The sequence below is a fragment of the Geotrypetes seraphini genome, chromosome 13 (assembly GCF_902459505.1).
Source record: "Geotrypetes seraphini chromosome 13, aGeoSer1.1, whole genome shotgun sequence".
Taxonomy (NCBI): domain Eukaryota; kingdom Metazoa; phylum Chordata; class Amphibia; order Gymnophiona; family Dermophiidae; genus Geotrypetes; species Geotrypetes seraphini.
In genome coordinates this window covers 37,508,042-37,529,938 of record NC_047096.1, presented here as the reverse complement: position 1 = coordinate 37,529,938, position 21,897 = coordinate 37,508,042, and the positions used below count along the sequence as shown (strand labels likewise).

Below are 21,897 nucleotides of genomic sequence, written 5' to 3'. Positions count from 1 at the left end.
AATAATACATAACATTAAAAAACCACTCATCTTAGTGGTGTCAGGTTAATCATTCTGAATACTGATTCTGACAGGCTCGTTTCGCCACTTCTTCTTCAGAAGAACACCTTAGTACGGCAAGCAATTCAGGCGTTCAAGCAGGATAGCAAAAGCATATCAAGCTCTTCGGAGATATAGTAATTGTCTTTTGTCCACCTCAGCCTTGCTTACTCTGCCTCCACCTCTTGACTCACCTGTCCCACTGTAACTTATCTTACATTAGTGACAACAGGGATGGATGAGAACTACTGAGAACCATTTTGCTTGGAAACTCCTCCCACAACCTAGCCTCTCTATCTGTCACATTCCTTGTCTTAGACTTTCCCCAATCCCTCAAAGTTTTGTTTCCCTGTGAACTCTTCTTCCTCAACCACACTGGTGCACCTTATCCAAATGTGGAGTTGCCAGGGTTTTGATTCAAACAAGACATTTGAGTTGGTACTATTGGATATGTCAACAACCTTTGATGCAGTAAATACATTATTTACAGCCGTTAAAAGGAATCAGCCGTTAGGAATCTTAGGTGCTGTATTTAGTTGGTTTGAGCATTTTCTTTTTTTTTTTTTTTTTTTTAAGCAAGCACATTCAACAAGCTAAAGATATTAAGAAATGTTGTTCTTTATTTCTATAGCTTTAAAACTTATCATTAATGGAAAGATAATTCCCATTTATCATTACACATGTGGTGAAACTAGTGACCTGGATTGGCCACCATGAGAACGGGCTACTGGGTTTGATGGACCATTGGTCTGACCTAGCAAGGCTATTCTTATGTTCTTATGATACTGATGTACAAAAAATAGGAACTTATATCTCTCAAAATTAGTAAGGTATTTGTTGCAGACAGGTTGTCCGATCTGCATTGTTGATCTGATTCTCTGAAGAAGAAGTGGCGAAACAGGCCCGTCAGAATCAGTATTCAGAATGATTACTGTTCGTACTGGCTGAACAGCCATTTGGCTGGCATGTGACACGAACATACGGTCTGAGGTCTTTTCTCTTTCCCACAGACTATTGAACAAGTTAATGACTGGAATATTTTATTATACGAGTGTTTTAATTGCATCACAACTGAAGACTGCTTAATTTCAATTGGTAACAAATCCCACAGTACTGCTCCTTGTATTGACAGCACAGCTTGACAAATTCTTGTTGATCTTACCATACTCAATGATAGAATTTCAAGTTTCGTCTGATTCTCAGAGTGCAAAGTTCTCTCTGGCTGCTAAAAATGAAACATGAAATTCAAGACAACAGAACCTTTATCATTCAGCACTTTGAAAATCAGACACAAAGGGCTCCTTTTACGAAGGTGCACCAAGCGTTTTAGCGTACGCACGTACAAAAATCTACCGCCTACTCATAAGGAGGTGGTAGCGGCTAGCGCGCGCGCTATTCCGCGCGTTAAGGCCCTAAAGCGCATTCGTAAAAGGAGCCCAAAGTTTTGAATTCAATACACAGAACAGGAAGCCAGGGTAAGCTATATGAAATTGGTGTTATATGCTCATATCTGGGAGTTCAAACTATAATTCCTGCTGCAGCATTTTGTGCAAGCTGTAAAGTATGGAACACATACTTAGGCAGGCCAAAATATAATGAATTAAAGTAGTCAAGTAACAGAGTTATTACATAGTGATCACTGACCGAAAATTTTCCATGGAAAGATAATCTCTCAATCTCCTTACCTACAAACCTTAGAAAATACATGCAACATTACGGACCCGATTTGAGGCTTAAATGATAATGTTGAATCTAACAGGACTCCCCAAAATTTACATTGGTGAAGAACAGGAACCTCCATCTTATCCAGCATTATTGTTCATGGGAATCTTTCTAACTGCTCTTTTTGACCTACCAACATTCAGCTTTATCTGATTTTGATGAAGCCATGTTTCAACAGTTCAGAAACAATTCCGAAGGTGTATCAACCCTCGATTCATGTACTGGGATCATGAATTGTATGTCATCAGCATATACTCGGAAGCTCACATCCAATTTTCTTAATTCTTTACAGTGGGGCATCAGATATATAATAAATAGTACTATTGATCATGCGGAACCTTGGGTACACCTTTTTCAAGAACTGCCCAATCTAAACATTCCTGAGCAATCTCTACTTGAAACATTCTACCAGAAAGAAATGACTCAAACCAATCTGAAATTATGCCTCCAATACCTAAATTCTTGTAAGATTCTATGATTCACTGTATTGAAAGCCACTGACATATCAAGAAAGATCATAAGAAAACAATTCTCCTTCGCAATACCTTGTTTCAAACATTCCAACATAGATATCAACAATAATTCTGTAGAATATTTGGGCTGGAAACCAAACTGAAAACTGTCCAAAATATCATAATTATCCCAAAAACTACTGCAACTGAACAAGTACGATTTTTTTCCAACACCTTTGCTAAAAAAATTCAAAGAGGAAATAGGACGGTAATGATCTTTACCAAACAAACTTATCATTTAACATAATGTTAAGAAAAATTAATATTAATAGAACTGAAACTTTAAATATCAGAAAAGTATTGTTTAGCATGTTTCTTGTATTTTACAGTATAGTTTATTATTTATACTCTGCCTTTATATGAGGTGGATCACATTACATACATAATATAAAGATACCAAATACAGTACCTTCAAAACCTTTACAGCAAAAGAATACAGCTCTAAAGCTGAACAAGCTATAGAGATTTTAAAATGTATTACTTATTAAAATTCTTGCTATACTGCCATTTCTGCATTACAGGTCAAAGTGGTTTACATAATTCAAACAAGATAGAAAGAAAAAACTCCACAAAATATACAGAACAGACATACTTTAGCCAGCTTTTCAGCCAGAACCAAAAAATTAATGCTTTTCATTATTTAAGACTGAATAATCAATGCAAGCACATAGACATATTCCCAAACTTACCTAAAACCTCATGCATAGGTCTAAGCTCAGAAATTTCATGTACAGGTCTGTGATGTTCTATTCTTACGCATGTGGAGACAGAGACAGAGGCATGGAATGGTGAAAAGCAAAATGCAGACAAAGAAGATGATTAGATTTTTATGTTTGTTCCAAAGATAAAAGTTGGAAAAGGAGAGGTAAACTGAATAATTTTCTCAGTCAGCCCCTGAGCCATCCCAAATCCCATTCTTCTGCCTCTGTCTCCTCCTGCTCCTGCTCTAATGCAGAGTGCTGTCTCACCTGCCTCCCTCAGTTCATGGCATGCCCACGGGACACGTGTCATGAAGCAAGATTAGACCTTGCTTCTGAGTTCACACCTTCTGCTTCAGGGCAAATTTTTAGTCAGCAGATGGTGTCCATCTGGGATACACTTGGTAGATAAAGACCAAGAAAACTTCTTACTAAACAATAAACACCATTAACTGACAAACAAAATCATTTTGCAAGGAGAGGCATTAATCAAACACCATACATTTAATCAGAGAAAGTTTGAGTGCACAGGGAATCAGTGGTATGAAGGGTACAGTATGGGGCATAATTGATGTTTAGAGCACAAGGGAAAACTCACTAAGCATGTGCAAGATAGTCTCAGGACAATCCTAGCCAGTCAGGTTTTCAGGATACCTATGGCATAGCTAGGGCGGTGGCACTCAGCATTGCTAAACTGTGCACCCCCCACGACGTCCCTTGAGTGCACCCATACCCCGCGTACCTTTTTTCGCATCCCTGGTGGTCCAGCGGTGTATGGGCAGGAACGAGCTTTTGATTGAAAACGTGAACTATATGCAATGACTGGAAAACAAAACTCCATGAGGAGGGTTGACAAGCCCTCCAACAGAGTTACACACTTCTACGCATACGGAAATATATCAATCCTTGACTGTCTTTAAGGTTTTGGGTTGGAACAATAGGAGAAACATTACATATTTTGTATATATGCTGGTATACCTAGGTAGACTGTTTCCTATTTCCAGTGGTATATACACATTACCCTGACTAAATTACTGTTGATATTACTCTATATATATATCGCATCTGATTAGTGGTGTAGAGAGAGTAGGAGGTGCCTGGGGTGGTGGTGCTCCTCTGTCCTGTTCCTTCCCCCCCCCCCCCCCCCTCCATACCTCTTTAACTCTTCGTGTTGGCAAAGAGTTAAAGAGGTACGGTGAACGGAGAGGAGGCGAGGTGCCGGCATCCCCAGAGTCTGCCCCCCCTCTCCCCCTCCTTTTACTATGCCACTGCACCTGATGCTTCTACCTGTAGGAAAGGGGACTTAATGGGTAAAATTTCCCTCCCTTTCCTCCAAGAAACTACAACAAAAACTATGTGAATTCAACTCTTTTAAAATCTATCACATCTCTTTCATCCGAGTTCTGCCCTCATTGATAGTTTCCATACAATTCCTTCCCCCTCCCTCAGCAAAGAAAACATTCACTGATATTTTCCCTCCTCAGAAAGCGCCTCCCCTTCTCCATAGCACTGGTTGTCAGGGAGAAGGGAAACTGATAAATTTTCTGACAGCCTCTTCTAGTCAAGCACATATTACATCATCAAAAACTGACAGAGAAAACCTCACAGATCAAAATGCCAGTCTGATTAACAGAAATTATAGTCCATCAAAATCCAGTTTATAGATGGGTTTCATTTATGTCAGATACAAACATAAAAAGTGCCACGTTATATCACAACAATGATCCATCAAGACCAGCAGCCTGTGTCCAAGACAGGACAGTCTGAGTTGTTTAGAATTCACCATCAGATGCCAAGAAACTGAAAACTCAACTGTACAATTAGGGGCAATTCTATAAAGAGTGTTTTATAGGTATGTTAGACGTATGTGTTTTTGGGATATGTGCATGTGGGTGTATATGAGTGTGCACATCCAGAAGAAGGGATATGGGGTTGTGGTGCATGGAAGGGTATAAATATATACAATATATGTGATGAAATATGAATTTGTATACATAGGGGAATGAATATGTAAAGACTGTATAGTATCACCCTAATTCTAAAATTTTGCATGACCAAATTTCCAACTTGTGCACAACTTTGTGCACTGAAATTATGGACTAAAGTCAGTTAAGCATATAACTTAATAGATTAAGTAGAAGCTAACTGGCCTTGCCAAACAATTATTGGCTATACTCGTAATTGGTGTGAATTGGCACTAACTACCATTAATTGGCAGTTATGCATGCAACAGCCCTTAGTCGGCAGACTTACGCTAACATTCTCTAATTGTAGTTGCATTTAGCATGCATCACCCCTAACTTTAGACAATTTATCAAAAATTACCCCTATGTGTGTTTATATTGGAATGGGAAAGTGTGTGAGAGTGCGAGTGAGTGTGTGTGTGTGTGTTTTAAGGTTAGGTGGGAGTGGTGGTGAAAGTGTGCATGTGTACAGGGAGGGGATATACAGGCTTGGATATCACACAGATAGATGCATGTATATGGTGTTGTATATATGTGTTGCATTGGGGTTCGGGAGGGAATGTGTTTTAAGAGGGATATGTGCATGTGTATGGTGATGGAAGGATATACCTTAGGAGTCACATTCCTTTCCCATGTATCCTGTTCACTTTTCCCTCTCTTCTTCCCTTCTACCACATTTCCTTGTCCATTCTTTTTCCTTCCCCACCTCTTCCTTTCTTAACCCCTCAACCTTTGCACTTCAATCCTATAACCTCCCTCTTGCTGTCTTTGCTGGCTCCCAATCATTATTGAGTTGCAGGGCCTGCCGCTGCCACAACCACTGCTCAGAATCTCTTCAAGTAATAAAGCCTGGCTCTCCACCACCCATCGGCTCCAAACTGCTTCTTCTTCCCTATCCTAGGCTTTCCCAGCACTCCACAGCCATATGGGCACATGAACAAATAAACAGAAAGATACACACCCTCAACAAGTGAAATCCCCCTCCATGTTTCTCTCTCCCAGAAGCAGAAGGTAGAGATGATAAGATCGTCTTCAACCAAATATCTGATTTTGTGGAAAGCACCCAAATCAGACAGGATTTTAAAAACATCATTCAACTGAACTTTCTATAATTGGCCTTTTCACCAACATTAACTACCACCTAGACCAGTGTTCTTCAACCACCGGTCCATGGACCAGTGCCGGTCCACAGAAATTTCCTGCTGGTCCACAGGGCCAGCACGTGCATCAGGCCCAAAACAGTGTTCTTCAACCGCCGGTCCATGGTGCGATCGATGCGGCGTTATTTTCAAGCCAGCTCCCTCTTCCTAACTGATTCAGTGCACAAAGCCATGGGCAGTGGCTCCTACAGGCATCCTGCGCCTGAACCGGAAGCCTTCTCTTTGACGTCGCAACGTCAGAGGGAAGGCTTCCAGATGAGGCACGGGATGTGCAAGGTGCAATTAGTGCTATTATGGGGGCGGGGTCTGGGGTGGGTATTGGGTAGAGCTGGGCGGGGTCTGGCCCACGACTTAGCCCCGTGTTCCTCAACCGCTGGTCCACGGACCGATGCCGGTCCACAGAATAATTTTTTTATTTCTGTCGGTCCATAGGTGTAAAAAGGTTGAAAAACACTGACCTAGACCATCATAACTCTGTCTTACTAATTTCTCTTGACTTATCCTCTGCATTCAATACAATTGATCACCTTTTGCTTATCCATCAACTGGAGGAAATAGGGATTTCTGGCCAAATCCTTGATTGGTTTATCTCATATTTCAAGGAACGTACTTCAAAAGTATCATTCAATAGCTCAAAACTTACACATTTTCAAACGACTACGGTATACCTCAAGGGTCTATACTCTCTCCACTTCTTTTTAATATTTTTCTGATTACGTTAGGACAAACAATTGGTTTCACCATTTATGTTTACGCAGACGATATCCAACTAATACATCCCATCAACCTGGATAATCCAACTGACATTCTTACCATCAATAAAAAGCTCGACAAGATCCATGACTGGTTAAATTCAAACAATTTATCCCTCAACATCACCAAAATCAAAACAATGGTTTTTCATTTAAGAAAGGTAGTCTTCTTCTCTCTCCTATAAAACTCAAATCTATACCAATACAGTCAGCTCGCAGTATCTAATATAATAAAGCCCAAAGCGCACATGCGCACTCCCACCTGCGTGCTCCCATTTTCCGTGCACTGTAGGGCACTGCAGGTAGGAGTGCGTATGCGCGAGAATCCCCCGAGGTGGATGTCGGCCGCGGTGGCTGTCGGCGGCTGCAGGCCACGGCGGCAGATAGCTGAAGCCTGGCTGGAGGAGGACGAAGAGGAGCTGTGAGGGCTCCACAGAGGCAGGAGGTGAGGAGATAGAGACAGAGACAGATGGATGAGAAGGACAGAGGGGCTACTAGGGGGACCAGGAGAGATGGTAGGGGATAGGGAGAGATAGACTTCAGGGAGTGTGGAGGGGGCAGGAGAGAGAGATGGTCTTGGGGAAGGACAGAGGGGGACAGGAAAGGTAAAGATGGCAAAAGAGGTGAAACAGGGTCAGAGAGAGATGGTAGAGGGTGTGAAAGGGGGAAAGGGAGAGATGGAAATGGTAGGACCACTGCTGCTTTGGGGCACTGAGGGAGGAAAGGTTGGTACATCAGGACTGCTGCTGCCGTCTCGGGTAAGTAAAGACCCTGTCAGGAGGGCCAAAAGAGTACAAAGGAAATGGTGAAAGGTGAGGTGGTGGGACTGGGATCAGAGGGAGGCAAGGTCTGGGCATGATAGAGGCGGGGCATGGGTGTGGTCAGAATCAGGGTCAGGGTATAGGTAGGGCTATTCTAGCACTCGTTACTGTAACAAATGTAACGGGCTAAAACACTAGTTAATAATAATAATAATAATAACTTTATTTTTCTATACCGCCATAGTCAGACGACTTCTAGGCGATTCACATCGAAAAAAGGCTGGACATTCAGCGAATTACAAATGTGTGAGGGGAATGTTGCAGAAGAAAGGGGGAGGGGAGGGAATGTAAGCGGGGTTGAGAGGGGAGGGGATGTGAGAGGGGGTTGGGATTGCCTGAGAGATTTTTTTTTTTTTTTCCTTTCTTCTTTTTCTTTTTTTCTTTCTATTCTCTCTCTCTTTTCCTCTTCCAAAACAACCAACCGCTTTGATAAAGCGACCCACCCTATATGTTTTTTCCCCTTTCCCACTGTCTCCATTTCTTCTCCAACATGTAACTTTTCCCTTCCCTTCCCTTCTACCCTCACTTTCAAGTCTGTCCAGTCGATGTTATTTATGTTCACCTAATCATTTTTAAATGCTCAACATTTTATCTTACTTTTATCTCTTTTTAGATTTATTGTAAACCGTCCAGATATTCTTTGATGGTCGGTATATTAAAAACCAATAAACTTGAAACTTGTTTGGGTTTGTAGGGGGAAAAATGCGTAGAGCAAAGGTCGGTCTGTTTAGGTGATGAATTTGTCAAACAGAGTGGTTTTGATTGATTTTCGGAATGCGTTGTAAGTCTGTCTGGTTTTATTTATGTAATTTCCCAGCCAGGATTGTTGTCTGTTAGCTTGGAACATGAAGGTTCTGTCAAGGAAGGATTTGTATTTGTAGCCAGTGATTTTAGGATAGGCGAAGATGTTTTTGTTTCTGGTTGCTCGTCTGGGGTTGTGTAGAGTGAAGTGTGTTTGTAGGTTTGCAGGTAAGCTCTTAGGTATCACTTTTGATGATACCCTTACTTTCCACAAACATATAAGTGCAGTTGTAAGAAAATGCTTTTATCATCTACGAATGATATGTTCACTAGCCAAATTTCTTGACATATCTGCTCTAAATACTTTAATTCACTCATTGGTTATATCTTGTCTTGATTACGGTAATGCCTTATATCATGGAATTACCAAAAAAGAGTTAAGACATCTACAAATAGTCCAGAACATCGCAGTAAAAGTTATCTACAAGGCCAAAAAAATTTGACCAAGTAACTTCTTTCCTGATAAAAGCCCATTAGCTTCCCATCCAACACCGTATCACTTATGAAACACATTTACTGACCTTTAAAACAAGAATTTATTAATAAACTCCTGATACCGTATACTTCATCGCATCTTCTTCATTCCTCGGATCAAAATCTATTAGCAATCCCATCACTGAACCATATAAACACTAGAAGAAATACTATTTTTTCAGTAGTTGCCCCATCCCTCTGGAACTCAGCGCCGAACGCATTAAGAGATATAACTAACCTCGAGAAATTTAAGTCTTTTCTTAAGACATTTCTTTTTAAAGATGCTTTTCAAGTTTGAGTGTCCTTTTAAGGATTTTTAAACTTTTTTATTTTATTAGTCCACTTGTATTGTACTTACTTGTTTTTAATCCCCATCCTTCTATTTCTCCCTTTGTACCTTACTTTCCTTTTACTATTGTAGTTCTTCATTTCGTTCCATTCGTACCTGTCCGTCCAGTAGTACATAAGAACATAAGAACTGCCATCTCTGGATCAGACCTTCGATCCATCAAGTCCGGCGATCCGCACACTCAAGAGGCCCAGCCAGGTGTACACCTGGCATAATTTTAGTCACCCATATCCCTCTATGCCTCTCTTAAGGAGATATGCATCTAGTTTGCTTTTAAATCCTAGAACGGTGGATTCCACAATAACCTCATCTGGGAGAGCATTCCAGGTGTCCACCACTCGCTGCGTGAAGCAGAACTTCCTGATATTTGTCCTTGGCTTGTCCCCCCTCAGCTTCAGTCCATGTCCTCTTGTCCTTGTCACATTGGACATTGTAAATAACTTTTTTTCCTGCTCTATTTTGTCGATTCCTTTCAGTATTTTGAAAGTCTCGATCATATCCCCTTGCAGTCTCCTCTTCCCAAGGGAGAACAATCCCAGTCTCCTAAGTCGTTCCTCGTATTCCAAATTCTCCATACCTTTTACTAGCTTTGTTGCTCGTCTCTGCACCCTCTCCAGCAGTTTCTTCTTTAGGTTGGGAGAGCAATGTTGGACACAGTATTCCAAGTGTGGTCTGACCATTGCTCTATAAAGCGGCATTATAACCCTCTCCGATCTACTCGTGATTCCCTTCTTTATCATGCCTAACATTTTATTTTCTTTCTTTGCCGCTGCTGCGCATTGTTCCGACGGCTTCAGGGTCCTATCTATCAGTACACCCAGGTCCTTTTCTTGTTTGCTCTTACCCAGAGTTGCACCTGACATTCTATACTTGTGTTCCTTGTTCTTTCTGCCTAAATGCATTACTTTGCACTTTTCCACATTAAATTTCATCTGCCATTTCTCTGCCCATTTCTCTAACTGACACAAGACACTCTGGAGTTCCTTGCTAACCTTCTGCAATCTGACTGCCCGGCATAGCTTTGTGTCGTCTGAAAACTTGATGATCTCAATAGATGTTCCTTCTTCTAGGTCATTGATGAAAATATTAAATAAGATGAGCCCAATATTAAATAAGATGGGCCCTGGGGTACACCGCTAGTCACTTTCTCCCAGTCTGAGAACTTCCCATTTATGCCCACTCTCTGCTTTCTGTTTTCCAGCCATTTGCCTATCCATCTTAGTATGTCTCCCTCTATTCCATGGCTTTGTAGTTTCCTGAGAAGTCTTTCATATGGAACCTTGTCGAACGCTTTCTGGAAGTCCAAGTATATTATGTCCACCGATTCTCCACTATCAATATATTTGTTCACTGTCTCAAAAAATCAATATATTTGTTCACTGTTGTCAAACATGATTTCCCTTTCCTGAAGCCATGTTGACTGGCTCTCATCAGGTCATGTGTATTCAAATGCCGGACTATGCTATCTTTAATCAGTGCTTCGACCATCTTTCCAGGGACAGACATAAGACTCACAGGTCTGTAGTTGCCCGGTTCTCCTCTTGATTCTCTTTTGAAAATTGGCGTGACGTTCGCTATCTTCCAGTCGTCCGGTATCTGTCCAGTTCTAATTGACAAGTTAGCAAGTTTTTGCAATAGTTCTCCGAGTTCAACCTTCCGTTCTTTTAAGACTATCAGGTGAATTCCATCCGGTCCAGGGGATTTGTCACTTTTAAGTTTGTCGATCTGGTAGTATATCTGGTCCAAGTCCACTTCTACTGTGGTGAGGCTGTCCTTTATTACTTCTTTGAACACTTTTACTGTTTCTGGTATTGTTGCGGTGTCCTCCTTTGTAAAGACAGACGCGAAGAAAGAATTTAGTCTGTCTGCAATTTGTTTGTTTTCCCTGATGTACCCTTTTCTTCCCTGGTCGTCCAGCGGTCCCACCGCCTCTTTTGCGGTTTTTTCCCCTTTTACGTATCTAAAGAAGGGCTTGAAATTTTTGGCTCTTGCACTATTTTCTCCTCATAGTCCTTTTTGGCATCCCTTGCCGCCTTGTGACATTTCTTCTGATCATCTTTGTGTTTGTTCCATGCTTCGGTTGTTTTTGTGCGTTTCCATTTTTTAAAAGAATCCTTATTTCCTTTTATGGCTTCCTTCACCTCTCTAGTAAGTCATGCCGGTTCTCCTTTGCCTTTAGTTTTCCTTTCTTTGGAAATCCGTGGAATGTAGAGATTTTGTGCTTCCATGATAGTATTTTTCAGTAGGGACCATGCCTGATCTACCGTTTTAACTGTGTCCATCTTTTTCTTGGACCGTTGTTTCATGGCTCTCATGCTATTGTATCTTCCCTTTTTGAAGTTTAAGGTCTTGGTTAAGGTTTTGGTCAAGTTTAAAGTTGATCATGTTGTGATCGCTCGTCCCCAGCGGGACCGTGACTTCTACTTCTTTTGTTGGTCCCGTAATGCCATTTAGGACCAAGTCCAAGATGGCGTTTCTTCTCGTCGGCTCTCCCACCATTTGTTCCAGGAAGTACCTTATCTTTTGTTAAGTTTTGTTACTTGTATTACCTGTTTTTACCCTTTTTTAAAACTGTATAACCACCTTGAAATAAATAAGGTGGCATATCAAATCATTAATAAACTTGAAACTTAAGGCTATCTGATTAAATAAATGTTTTCTAAACCCAGCTAAATTACTAGATTTGAATGTGTTCTCTGGCACCAAATTGCATAGGTTATGTGATGACTGAAAAAATGTTCTACAGCTTGTTTGAAATCTGCCTATTAGTTAGTTTCAGGGAATGTCTCCTAGTTCTGGCACTGTTGAAAAGAATAAGGGCTCCTTTTATCAAGCAGCGGTAGAGCGTTTTACCATGGGCCGGTAAGATAAATACTCCAAAGTTCATAGGAACTGAATAAGCGTCAGAACATTTACTTCCCCAGCCTGCAGCAAAATGATCTACTGCTGCTTGATAAAAACATGGCAGCTAGGATGGCCATTGGGAGTCATCAAAGAGCCAACACAAATATTTCATTATGTAATCTACATTGATTACCTAATTAAGGGCACATAAGAACATAAGCTGCTGGGTCAGACCTGAGGTCCATCATGCCCAGCAGTCCGCTCACACGGTGGCCCATCAGGTCGAGGACCTGCATAGTAATCCTCTATCTATCCCCTTCTATCCCCTTTTCCTTCAGGAAATCATCTAACCCCTTCTTGAACCCCAATACCGTACTCTATCCTATCACACCCTCTGGAAGCAAGGTTAAGCTGTTAATATTAGCTTTTTTTGGAGGGGGGGGGTGGGGGTTATGTGGTGTTTTAAATGTCTAGCTATCTTATCTCGCCTTCCCTCTAGGGCAGGAGGTCTGAACCCAGATTTCAGCATATACCGAGTTAATCAGGTATTCAAGGTAAGATACCAAAATGAGTATGCATGAGAAATATTTGCATACAATACTGCTCAAGAAGATATCGAATAACACTGGCTGCAGGATCAATTCCTGAGGCAGTCCACTCATCACCAGCCTTCCAAGTGAATTAAATTTATCACCAATCTCTGTGTTCATGCTTCAACCAGTTTCTGATCCAGCCCATCACGTCAGGTTCCACTGTCTTTCCTAGGTTTAGGTGGTGAGGAAATTTTTTAAATAAATAAAAATATCACCATGTGGGACAGTATCATGGCATTTGCTGAAATCCACATATACCACATTCAATGCCCATTAGTGATCTGAAAAATGTCTTCCTCTCCATTTCATTTTTCACTTCTTTTTCTCTACATTATCAGTTCAATTTATGTGAATTTTAAAATAACAAATTCCAAAAACAAAAGATCCTTCACCTGAACTGAGTTGCCCACTTCCATGGATATCCCAAACCCCATCTAAGATCTTTCCCCACTCCTGGGGTGGAACTGGTGCAGAAGTGATCCCCAGTACCATCATCCAAAATTATGATGGCCAATATGAAGATCATACCAAGCTGTGTGTGGGGGGGGGGGGGGGGGGGAGATGGTCTGTGATAAAGGTGAAGGATGTTGTCATGATGAGAGTAGGGCCTTTTTTAAATTTAAAAGAGAGTTTAGTCATTAAGGGTGAGGTGGAAGCAAAGCAAATGAAATGCACAACAAACAACATTTTGGTTCATTTTTCCTTTTGTTTCCTTTATAAAAATAAAGGTAGTAGCATACACAATGTTGTTGATATTTCTTATTTCATTTTAAACAAAAAAAAAACATTTCTAATTTCCATCCCTGATTTAATTCTCCTGTCACCCAAGTGAAGAAATCCATCAGATTTGTCTGATTAAAAAACATACTGTGTTGGGTCCTACAACCCTACCCTTTCCTTCAGAAGAATCTCCATTAATTAAGATCTGGTAGCATTATAGAAATAATTAATAGTAGTACAAGAAAACTACATTGGGGACCAATTATACTCACTACCAACCTAAACTGCACATAAACACACCTCCAAAAAAAACACATTTAATAACTACTTTGAAATAGACAGTGCTGTAAAAAGAGAACTGGCTTTGATGGCTGGCTCAGTTCTTCTGCCCTTTCCTCCATTCCTAGCTCAGCTCACGAAGCTGCACAGACTAGTCATATGCCAAAGAGGAAAGGAGCCACTGGACAATGGCGATACCTAGTGATCAAATTTAGGGTACATGATTACAGAGTTCCAAAAGGAGTGCTGATATTTCCAGGCTGAAAAGTTGCTGCTTAAATGATTACCGTAGGTTTAAACAAATTGGGAGAGGATGTAAAATACGACCTCCCCCTCAACCTCAGGAAATTGAGGCTGCTCCTGGCACCTGGTTCCAAATGGAGATGGGAAGGAGAAGGAGATAACTGCCAGTTCAAGAACAAGAAACAACTTAGCCCCAGAGAAACATTTCTGCACAACCAGAGAAATAAACCCTACGATGCCTGCTCAAATTTAGCTCAGGTCAGAAGTAACACAAAAAAGGCAGCCTACGTGAAACAAGTCGGTGGTTTCAGCATGGTGCAGTCTGGTCCATTCCCAAGAGGCCATCGTAGTTAAGTGTTGACATCATGGCTTAAATCAAATCCCTATAAATCTGTGAATTCTGCTGCACAGCTTGTCGCTGGTTTGTGAGGAAGGAAGGTACAGCACCGGCTGCATAGCGTGGTCTCATATAACCAGGCACAGAGCTAGCTGTCTAGGAGAGAAGATAATTACAGTTACAACACAGGGAAGCATGAAGGGAAAGCAGGGTACAGAACTGCTATTAAAGCAGGCTATATCTTCCTTTATATATCAACCTACAGCTCTCCATCTATTCAGATACATTTAATTTCACAATGCAAATGCAGCCACTTCACACTGGGTTTCACACTAGTGTGGCAGCACAGCAGTGACCTTGTTCCTGCTCACAGTTACTATGAATATCGCTTGGAGGTCTATTACCCATACCGCATGTTAAACAAGTGAGAAAATGGGAGGCCCTTTCCAGGACTGCCTAACATGAGACAGAGATGTATTGCGTATCCTTAAAGGGCTTTCTCAGCCTCATGGCAGACAAGACACCCTGAGTTCCAGCATGGCTTCTTCAAGGTACACCATCCTGAGGACACCTTGATAAAAATATCCAGTGATGTGAGTTCTAACATGAGCCTCGGGTGCCCTGAAATGAACTGCAACAGAAAATCCCCAGTTCAGTGCATATTTATCAATTCAACCTGAGCCTTAGAGAGGAAAAGAGCAACTGGACACCTGTCACATCAAACCTTACCTCCCCCTTCACCCCTTCGACCCTCCACTGAATAACAGAATGTGGGAACACACTTCTGTCAAGTACGCCCCCCTCCCCCCCACCAAGCTACTCTGTCATTTCAGAAGCCGGAGCCTGGTGGAGGGGAGGAGGAAGGATGAATGTCTTTCCCTGTTTCCATGGTTACAGAGGCCTGTGATAGAACCACAAATTGGGAACACTGGAAAAGCCAAAACAGCTTTGACCCAGTTTGGGGAGAAATTCACATTAACATGAGACTTAACCGACATCCAAACTTGTCCTAGGTGGAGAGAGAGAGAGAGGTCAGTATCAGGATGGTATACTGAACCTGGGGCACCATGGTCTCCCAATAAGAGGCATAGAGAATGTGAGTGACCAGATAACTCTGTGGTCATACGGGACAGATTGATTTTTGCCTCGTCAAATATACAGACTTTAAGTTTCAAATGCTCTAACAGCAGCAACACGACAAGGCAGCAGCATCCATTGTACAATCCCTGTAAGGTTACAGATAGTACAAGGCAGTGACATATCTATTTTGGAAATATTTTCATCTTTTGTATTATAACCTCCCAGGAGAAGAGACTGTCCATGATGTTTATCTGTATGGCACTGCACATATCTTGCAGTGCTATTGTAAATTTTGTAGGACTTTTCCAGCAGAGAGACGTTCCTGTGGCAGTTTGGCATAAGCGAATACCACAACTGCTGGGTTTGACCATATTATACCTGTTCTGCAAGACCTGATCTGGATGCTGATAAAAAAGTGGAAATATAGAGTTGTGAAAACCCCAGATAAAACCAAAATATCAGGGAGATGAGCTGGTTATGACACTAACTACATAGAAATCCGAGATTATCTCAACAGGCATGAGTGGCGATTTGCCCAGTGCACAGCTGCCAAGGGGGCCAACCCACTGAGCAGATTTATGGTCCACCTCCAGCCAGCCCCGCTCTACCCACCCCTGTCCATTGTTCTGCCTGGTCCTTCCATTGCTCTACCCTGGCACAGTCAGTTGGCAATCAGAAGCAAAAAGAGTGGCCTTCCAGTCTAGCAGCAGCAGGAAATGCTTCAAAAAACTTTCTACTGCAGCTGGGTGGGGAAGCTACTCAGCAGGAGATCACACTTGGTCTGTGGGAGTGCAGGACACTACACTCAAAAGCAGGAGTCTCCAGCTGAAAGTAGGAGACTTGGCAGGTCTGCCTATGTCGAATTGTGATCTGAGAGACAAAATGTCCCCATTCAGAAGCAGGATAATTGGAGTAATTTTAAAAGATTATTAAAAAGGCATTTATTCTGCAAGATGAAATATGGAAACCTGAGTGTCCCGTTGTTTATTTCAGTGCTAGTTGCTAACATGTTCTGTAACTGTTTGTTATTTTATTGTATATGTATGGTTGTTTTATTATGTATGTATTTGTTGTGACCCGCTTTGCATAAAGTGGGATACAAATAATAATAAACTAACTATAAACTAATGAGTTAACTTTCATCTAAGGGCTCCTTTTACGAAGCCGTGTTAGTGGTTTAATGCGCCTAATAGCGCGTGCTAATTTGCCGACCGCGCTAGCCGCTACCGCCTCCTCTTGAGCAGACAGTAGTTTTTCGGCTACCTCGCGCTAAAAATGTGCATGCGGCTTCATAAAAGGAGCCCTAAGTTAAAAACTGTTATGTTAATTTATTATATTTATGGTGGGGGCATAGTACATAATGCAGATAATCTTAAGGATCCTCATTTTAGGCAATAGGAAGCTGCATAAATGGCAGTATTTCATCATTTACGCATGTATGTGACCAATAACACAGTAAATGATGGCAGAAAAAGACCTGCATGGTCCATTCAGTCTATCCAGCAAAGTGGCCAGAGCTGCAGTCACCCATGCTTATATGCTGATTGTCAAGTTTCCATCAGGTCAATCATATAGGTAGCTAGACATGATGGGAGTCTTGGTTATAACCACATATCATCACCAGGTACCGCTAACAGTATTCAACTTACCAGTCAAGATATCTTCCCCTTCCCCCTGAGCTGCACAGTAGAGAATGACACGGGGAAAAAAATCTGTCCCCATCACTGCCCCGTCACCGGACCACCATGGAACTCCAATTAGTATGTAAGCTTTCTATTTAGGCTTATTGTTATTCGCTGACTGTCCAGCCTTCTTTCAATGTGAACCGCCTAGAAGTCGCTTGACTATGGCGGTACAGAAAAATAAAGTTATTATTATTATTATTATCCCCTTCACCGCCCCGTCCCTGCTGTCACCTTCACCGCCCCGTCCCCGCCGTCCCCTTCACCGCCCCGTCCCTGCAGCATCCACCCTTCCCTCTCGACATCTCACCGCCCCTCGGCGGCCCGAGAATCTCCCTCTCTCCCCCTTACCTTCACGGCGTGTTAGTAAAGAATTTAAACCGCCCCCTCCCTCCCTCCCTCTGGCCAAATCTATCTCCCTCCCTCCTCCTTACCTTCACGGCACTTTTGTAAAAACTTACAGATGCCGGCAAAGCCTGCCTGCATACAGTGTGTGTGGGCGGTTGCTTCTCCTCTGACGCAACCGGAAGTCATTCAGTTTGTCCAGTTATTCCTCCCTGCACTGCTAATGATATATCCCAGCTACCAGCCATAGAAGACTGTCCACTTGTACAATGCCCCACAATTTGCTGTCTTCCTCACTAGTTCTCTAGCATCTTTGGTAGGGTTATCATATTTGTTTAGCCGGAAGTTGTGTCAGAGGAGAAGCTTCCGCCCACACACACGTGACTGCAGGCAGGCAGGCTTTGCCGGCTTCAGTAAGTTTTTTACAAAAGCGCCGTGAAGGTAAGGGAGAGGGAGATAGATTTGGCCATAGGTAGGGAGGGAGGGATGGACTGTGTGTGGTTTGTGACCACGCGCCTTCCCTCCCTTAACTGCGGGAACATGGCCATTCACCGCTCCACGGGGCAGTGGATGGTCTTGTCCCCATGCCCGCAGTGAGCACTTCCTCCCCCCTCACCGTTTTGTAACTGCCACCGTGTCATTCTCTACTGCACAGTACAACACTGCAGTTGCCAAAGTTTCATCTGTCCTTTGCCATTTGTGTGACACAGACCAAAAGGTCTGTCCAGCATTGGCCTTAGTTATCCCATGCTGGATTTGGCTAATCTTCTTTCAGTCTTTTGCCATTTATGTGACACAAACTATAAAAGTCTGTCCGGCATCAGCCTTAGTTCTATCTACATTTACCCAATGTGATACTTGTTGCATTCCATCTTCTTTCTATTTAGGCCTATCCTCTGTCTATTCCATGCATATTTGAATTTGCTCACTGTTTTTGACTTTACCACCTCTCCTGGAAGGGCATTCCAGGGGTCCACTACCCTCTCTGTGAAAAAGTACTTCCTGATGTTACTCCTATGTCTATCTCCTTGCAACTGAAAGCAAAAAGACAACAACAAAACTCAATGGATAAAACAAAAGAGCAGGGAAGACCAGCCCTCAAATTGAAGCTTTAATGTCACCAATAGGCAGCGAAACAAGAAAAACGGACCTGGCACGAACTGTGTTTCAGCTACAAAGCATCAGGAGTCCTCAGGTTGTCCACTGAACAATTAGACAATAAAAATAAGCTAATGTAGCAATCTAATTCAATGAAAGCTTCTGTTGAATTAGATTTATTTATTTAAAAATTTATAGTCCGCATATCCAGCACCCTCCAGGGATTCAAGACAAAGTTAAACAAGTTCCTGCTGAAGCAGAATGTACGCAGGTAAGGCTAAACTAAAACTAAACTAAACTAAACCTTAAGTTTGTATACCGCATCATCTCCATAAAGATAGAGCTCGACACGGTTTACAGGTAATTCAATAAATGAGGGAAGGACATAATAAAAAATTAGAGGCTAGTCTCAGTTAGGGCTAGTCTCAGTTAGGGCACTGGTCTTTGACCTAAGGGCTACCGCGTGAGCGGACTGCTGGGCACGATGGACCACTGATCTGACCAAGCAGTGGCAATTCTTATGTTCTTATTTCTATGCGGGTAACAATAAAACATACATAACAAAGTTACACAAAAAACATAGGTAACATACAGTCAACATACACCATATAACAATACAACAAAACAAATCACATTCTCAATTCAATATAATATGCTTCACTTTTAAACCTTTAAATGCTTCATTTCTCAATTAAATACAACTTCACTTTTAAAATTATATAAAAAAAACCAAAAAACACATGACAAAAATGAAAACTTCAAATTGCTAAACTCCACTAGAAAACCTTAAGTATAAAGTCTTCTCGCCAATTAACAAGCAAACAAATGTCAAAACACTCTGACTCATTTAGCAAAAGTATGTTCAAACGACACATAGTAACATAGTAGATGACAGCAGATAAAGACCCAAATGGTCCATCTAGTCTGCCCAACCTGATTCAATCTAAAAATTTGTTGGTTTTTTTTTCTTCTTCTTCTCATCTATTTCTGGGCAAGAATCCAAAGCTCTGCCCGGTACTGTTCTTAGGTTCCAACTACTGAAGTCTCCGTCAAAGCTCACTCCAGCCCATCTACACCATCCCAGCCATTGAAGCCCTCCCCAGCCCATCCTCCACCAAACGGCCATATACAGACATAGACCGTGCAAGTCTGCCCAGTACAGGCCTTAGTTCTTCAATATTTACTATTATTTTCTGATTCTAGATCCTCTGTGTTCATCCCACGCTTTTTTGAACTACGTCACCGTTTTCATCTCCACCACCTCTCTTGGGAGCGCATTTTTAACATCTTCCTAAACTGTAAAATACTCGTAGCTTGCCCTATCTCCAAGGCTACATTAGCGTATTTTTATTGTCTAATTGTCGAGTGGACAACCTGAGGACTCCTGATGCAGGCTTTGTAGCCAAAATACAGTCCTTGTTAGGTCTGTTTTTCTTGTTCCAATTTCTATTGGTGACAATAAAGCTTCAGTTTGAAGATCTGGTCTTCTTTGCTTCTTTGTTAATCTATCTCCTTGCAAACTCCATTCATGTTTATCCTCTAATTCTACCACCTTTATGTGTCTCATGTGTGTAAATGGCCTTCTACAGAATACAGACCAGCAGTAAGGTATGCACCATGATTTGATGGAGTGTACTTTGCCAGTGGAAGTATACATGGGTGAAGTTTGAGTGGAGCACACAGGTACGTGATAAATTAAAAATTCTTCCCTACTGGGGCAAAGAGTTCTCAGTAACTTCTGCCAGTCATGTGCGAAGGGGGAGAGATTGTTGGGGGTTATAAGAAACCATTCCTGGATTTTCAAAGCAAAAGAATTTGCAAATTTCTGCTTTCAATATTACACCTGCTATTTGGGGCACACAGTTTTCAGTAAAAACAAATATGAATGTTTGATTTTTTTTCTTTTTTCTTCAATGTGCATTAAGTTCAAGCCACTTCCTGACCCCAATAACAACTCTGCTTGCAAACAGGCAGGCATATTTTTACAGAGCAACAAAAAAGGAAGGAGAGATCCAACCTTATCTGCAGAAAAAACCAACCAGGAACAAACAAAAACCAACTGCAGATGTGTACAAGATGAAGGCAGAATTTATTGTGACAAATATAAATTTATAAAAACCTTTTTCCCAAACAAGGGACCCGACACGGTCCGTGTTTCGGACAAACCTTCGTCAGGGGTCCAATATGCAAAAAGGTTTGAAAAATATGCCACAAAAAATATGGAATAAAAAATCATAAACCAAAAGGTTGGCGATTCTCGGCACATTGGATCTTTTGGTTTATGATTTTTTATTCCATATTTATATTTGTCACAATAAATTCTGCCTGCATCTTGTACACATAGGCATATTTTTACATACATATTGGGCAGGTTATTTTGTAAAATCTCATTTCTTTGAATAAAGGGCTACTTTACCTGCAAAAATGGCTTGGAAAATTACCTTCCTTGAATACAAATCTTTGCCAGTATGCAATGATTTAGTCTGACAGCTTTTCAAAAAGCTGATGAAGCAAGGGGTGAAATGGGAGTGGTATGCACAAGCACTAGGGAAAGGAGGCTTAGTATAGAACAGTGGTCTCAAACTCACAGCCTGGGAGCCACATGTGGCCCGCCAGGTACTATTTTGAGGCCCTCGGTATGTTTATCATAATCACAAAAGTAAAATAAAACAGTTTCTTGATCATATGTCTCTTTAGCTATAAATTAAGAACATAAGCAGTGCCTCTGCTGGGTCAGACCAGAGGTCCATCATGCCCAGCAGTCTGCTCAAGTGGCAGCCTATACAGGTCCAGGACCTGTAGAGTAATCCTCTATCTATACCCTTTTCCTTCAGGAAATCATCTAATCCTTTCTTGAACCCCCAATACCATACTCTGTCCTATCACACCCTCTGGAAGCGCATTCCAGGTATCCACCACCCTTTGGGTGAAGAAGAACTTCCTAACATTGGTTCTGAATCTGTCCCCTCTTAATTTTTCCGAATGCCCTCTCGTTCTTGTAGTTTTCAAAAGTTTGAAGAATCTGTCCCTCTCCACTTTCTCTATGCCCTTCATGATCTTGTAAGTCTCTATCATGTCCCCTCTAAGCCTCCGCTTTTCCAGGGAAAAGAGCCCCAGTTTCTCTAATCTTTCAGCATATGAAAGGTTTTCCATACCTTTTATCAATCACGTCACTCTTTTACATTATTATTATTATTATTAAGACTTAGCCAAAAGGAAAGATTTATAAACTATAAAGAGTTTTACCTCATGCAAAATTGTCATTTCTTTATTAAGACATTAACTATTTTTTTCTGAGGCCCTCCAAGTACCTACAAATCCAAAATGTGGCGCTGCAAAGGGTTTGAGTTTGAGATCACTGGTGGTTACCCATGCACTTGAAGG

General features: G+C 41.6%; 1 protein-coding gene across 4 annotated transcripts in view; it reads right to left on the bottom strand.

Annotated features, from left to right (window-relative positions):
- Nucleotides 1–21,897, bottom strand: part of LOC117347498 (protein Aster-B) — a 206,515-nt gene that overhangs the window by 106,348 nt on the left and 78,270 nt on the right. For 3 of the 4 annotated variants that reach the window (XM_033918534.1, XM_033918539.1, XM_033918536.1), the window contains exon 2: nucleotides 14,260–14,464. The exons of the other annotated variant lie outside the window; for it this stretch is intronic. In XM_033918534.1, the coding sequence (XP_033774425.1) occupies nucleotides 14,260–14,285 (26 nt within the window). In that variant the 5' untranslated portion in view covers nucleotides 14,286–14,464. The remainder of the gene's footprint in view (nucleotides 1–14,259; nucleotides 14,465–21,897) is intronic. 4 annotated transcript variants of the gene reach the window in all.